This window comes from Cyprinodon variegatus, unplaced genomic scaffold, assembly GCF_000732505.1.
Source record: "Cyprinodon variegatus isolate N-32 unplaced genomic scaffold, C_variegatus-1.0 Scaffold1816, whole genome shotgun sequence".
NCBI classification, from domain to species: domain Eukaryota; kingdom Metazoa; phylum Chordata; class Actinopteri; order Cyprinodontiformes; family Cyprinodontidae; genus Cyprinodon; species Cyprinodon variegatus.
In genome coordinates this window covers 248-3,386 of record NW_015152269.1, presented here as the reverse complement: position 1 = coordinate 3,386, position 3,139 = coordinate 248, and the positions used below count along the sequence as shown (strand labels likewise).

Sequence of the window (3,139 nt, the reverse complement as noted above, 5' to 3'; positions counted from 1 at the left end):
GCTACAAGCATGCTTAATGGGAGGGATTGCATCTGAGTCAATGAGTCGATGCAATCAACTGATTTCCCTTAGATAGAAAACTTTGAATCAATTCGACTGTATGATCTGGTTCTAACTGTAAAGTGCCTTGAGATGACATGTGCTGTGAATTGGCGCTATTTAAATAAACTGAATTGAATTGATACAGAGGTGGAATAAAGCCCACCTGGTCCTGAAACTCCATGAACAAATCCAAACTGGCTTTCTCGCTCCTCATCCTGAATCTTGGGAAGCTTCGATGTGTCCATGGCTTAATTTATGTCCTGTAAAGAAGATAAGGAGAAGGCGACGTTTAACAAACTTTTACATCATTTAAAATCATAATAACTGAAGTCGCTGTCATGAAACACGGTTTGGTTGAAGTTAGCATCTGATCAGGTTTTAGTTTAACATGATCGATGACTAACCTACACAGGACGGTTAGGCTGCCACTGAATAGACAAGTTAAGCAGATCAGGAGCGAACTGTTTCCTTTAAAAGGACAGATGGTGGTTCATGTTTCCACTTCAGAGGTAACACAGAGAAAAGCTGATCTGTGCGCGAACGGGTCAGGTGACAAGCTAGCAGAGAGTACCGATACTCATGAAATGAACGCTCACTTGAATAACAGTATAATCACACGACATTTAAAAAACACACAATAAATTAAAGAGAAGCAAAACCACAGGCAGCGACAATATGAGTACTTTACCTTAAAATGATTAAGTAGTTGAGCCCAGGTTTGTTTCCACTGTGGCAGGCAGAGGAGGAGCTTCTCTGTGTTAATCACCTGCACAGCACCGGGCTACGACGAGATAACTTCGCCATTTTGGCTCAAACAATCTCCCTTTTCCTTCGTGGACCGCAGATGAATTTTGAGCCAAAATGGCGTCGCCAGCTGGTGAGTTTCACAGCCAACGCAGTTCGGTCTGCACGCTCATGTGTCTGAGGCGCATTACTGCCCTCTGCGGGGCATAAGGGAAAACGCACTTACAGATCACGTTATCAAAAGTAGAAAAAAATATATAATAAAATAAAAAATATGTTAAACAAGCCAAAGTGAAAGTGATTTAGTAAAAAAAGTACATTTTTTAAAATAAAATTATTTATTAAGTATTTTCTTTCTATTTTAGTCTTAAACAATTTACTTAACTGTCTGCCAGATAATATGATTTCTAAACATGAAAAGAAATATGATCAAACTGCTGCCATCAACACCTCTGTTTATACGTGTTGTATGATCTGGTTGAACTGTAATGTGCTTCGAGATGATATGTCTTGTGAATTGCGGCTATATAAATAAACTGAATTGAATTGAACAAATACTCAGTACTTCAGTAGCATCTTTACTAAATAGTTTTGTATTCTTACTTGGAAACTTTCTGGGATGGCTACTTTTAAATTTTAATAGAGTAAAAAACAGGTTGAAGTAGTGCTACTCTTTCTTTAGATAGAAATTGTTGATGCTTTACCACCTCTGCATACAAGGTGATGTTAGTGGAAAGCAAACAAACAAACAAACAATCAATAATAATCAATAACAACAAAACAAGGAACCTGAATTAGTGTGGAAATACTTTTGTGGGAGAAGCAGATACATGATATATGATGTGAGATAGATGAACAAAATGATTTAGAATCCCTGATAAAAGGTAAATAAGTGATAAATTAATATTGAAAATCTTTAGTGCTATGGCTACAAAAGGCAATGCAGGGAAAATGGCTCTGAACTGACTAACCAGGTGTGGAGGTCTGGTTAAAAAGGGTTGAGAAAAATTACAAACTGGAAGGGCAACAGCAACATGCTAAGGTTGCAAATTGAACTTTATAGAAAAAAAACAAAAAAACAAAAAGATTAACCATGACTGGACTAACTATGGATACTGCTCCAAAAATGACTTTTTTATTCTTGTACCTTTAATTGTTATTGAAATTAGACCTTGATTATCTGTACTCATTTTTTTTTTCTCTGTGATAAACTTTTACTAAAAGTATTAAGAAATATATAATATCTATTATATATATAACATTAAAATAATATTAATATAATATTAAAATGTTAAAACTAGGTCATGAATATTTAAAGGCAGACAGGGTGTCTGCCTCACGGACTAAAACTGGTAGTTGGTTCCACAGCAGAGGAGCCTGATAACTAAAAGATCTGCCTCCCATTCTATTTGTAGAAATTCTAGGAACCACTAGTAAACCTGCAGATTAAGAGTGAAGTGCTCTGTTAGGAACATAAGGAACAATCAGATCTCTGATATAAGATGGAACTTGGCAATTTAAGGCTTTATGTGCAAGAAGTAGGATTTTAAATTCTATTCTGGATTTAACAGGAAGCCCATGAAGAGAAGCGATAGGAGAGATGTGATCTCTCTTTTTAATTTTCATCAGAACTCTGAATGCAGCATATTACACAGCAGGGGATTAATTACCACTGCATGCTGATGATACTCAGCTATATTTGTCCATAAATCCTGATAAGTTTAAACACTGGTGTGGTGTAAACTCTTGACACTGTATACTAGTGTTAGCTAATGTCAACTCTGAGTGGCGTTCCAATGCTCTCCAAGTCTTAACTGTGTACAACTTTCAGAAATGTTATTTTACCTCAAACTAACATGAACCAAATTAGACACTATAACAAGTTAATTTAACTCCTTAAGAGTTAAATTAACTCTTCCAATTTTGTTTGGAGAATTTGCAGAACTAGGAATGAAGGGATGGGGCCCTTTCCCTACACAGACCTTTCTGGTGATTAGCATGGGGGTCACAGGCGGCACCAGGCTGTTGTGGTTGCATGTAATACTGAAGCCCTTAAATCATAATTTAAAAAAAAAGGACACAAAACAAGAGTCAACAGCAGGATGAGCTGTAAAGCATTGGCAGACAGGATTTGTCAGGATTTTGTACTCAATTCAACCCACAATTGTATATTTTTGTTGTTTTTTTGGTGTTGTTTTCTCAATTGGTTATTTCTTTCAGCTGCTGTTTTCCCTCCCTGCTGCAATTATCATTTATTCCTCCCACCTGTTTCCTTTGGTTTATATTCTGCTCAGCCTGAGCATTCGGGGCCAGATCGTTATTTCTTTTCCGTTAAGCCTGTCTGTTGAGTTGA

At 36.6% G+C, this 3,139-nt stretch overlaps 1 protein-coding gene across 1 annotated transcript in view; it reads right to left on the bottom strand.

Moving 5' to 3' along the window:
* LOC107104603 (V-type proton ATPase catalytic subunit A) overlaps positions 1-873 on the bottom strand; it is a 13,150-nt gene extending 12,277 nt beyond the window's left edge. The window contains exons 1-2 of the mRNA XM_015404635.1: positions 731-873; positions 206-302 (exon numbers count right to left, since the gene is read on the bottom strand). Of these exons, the coding sequence (XP_015260121.1) occupies positions 206-287 (82 nt within the window). The 5' untranslated portion in view covers positions 288-302; positions 731-873. The remainder of the gene's footprint in view (positions 1-205; positions 303-730) is intronic.
* Positions 874-3,139: the final 2,266 nt, after the last annotated feature.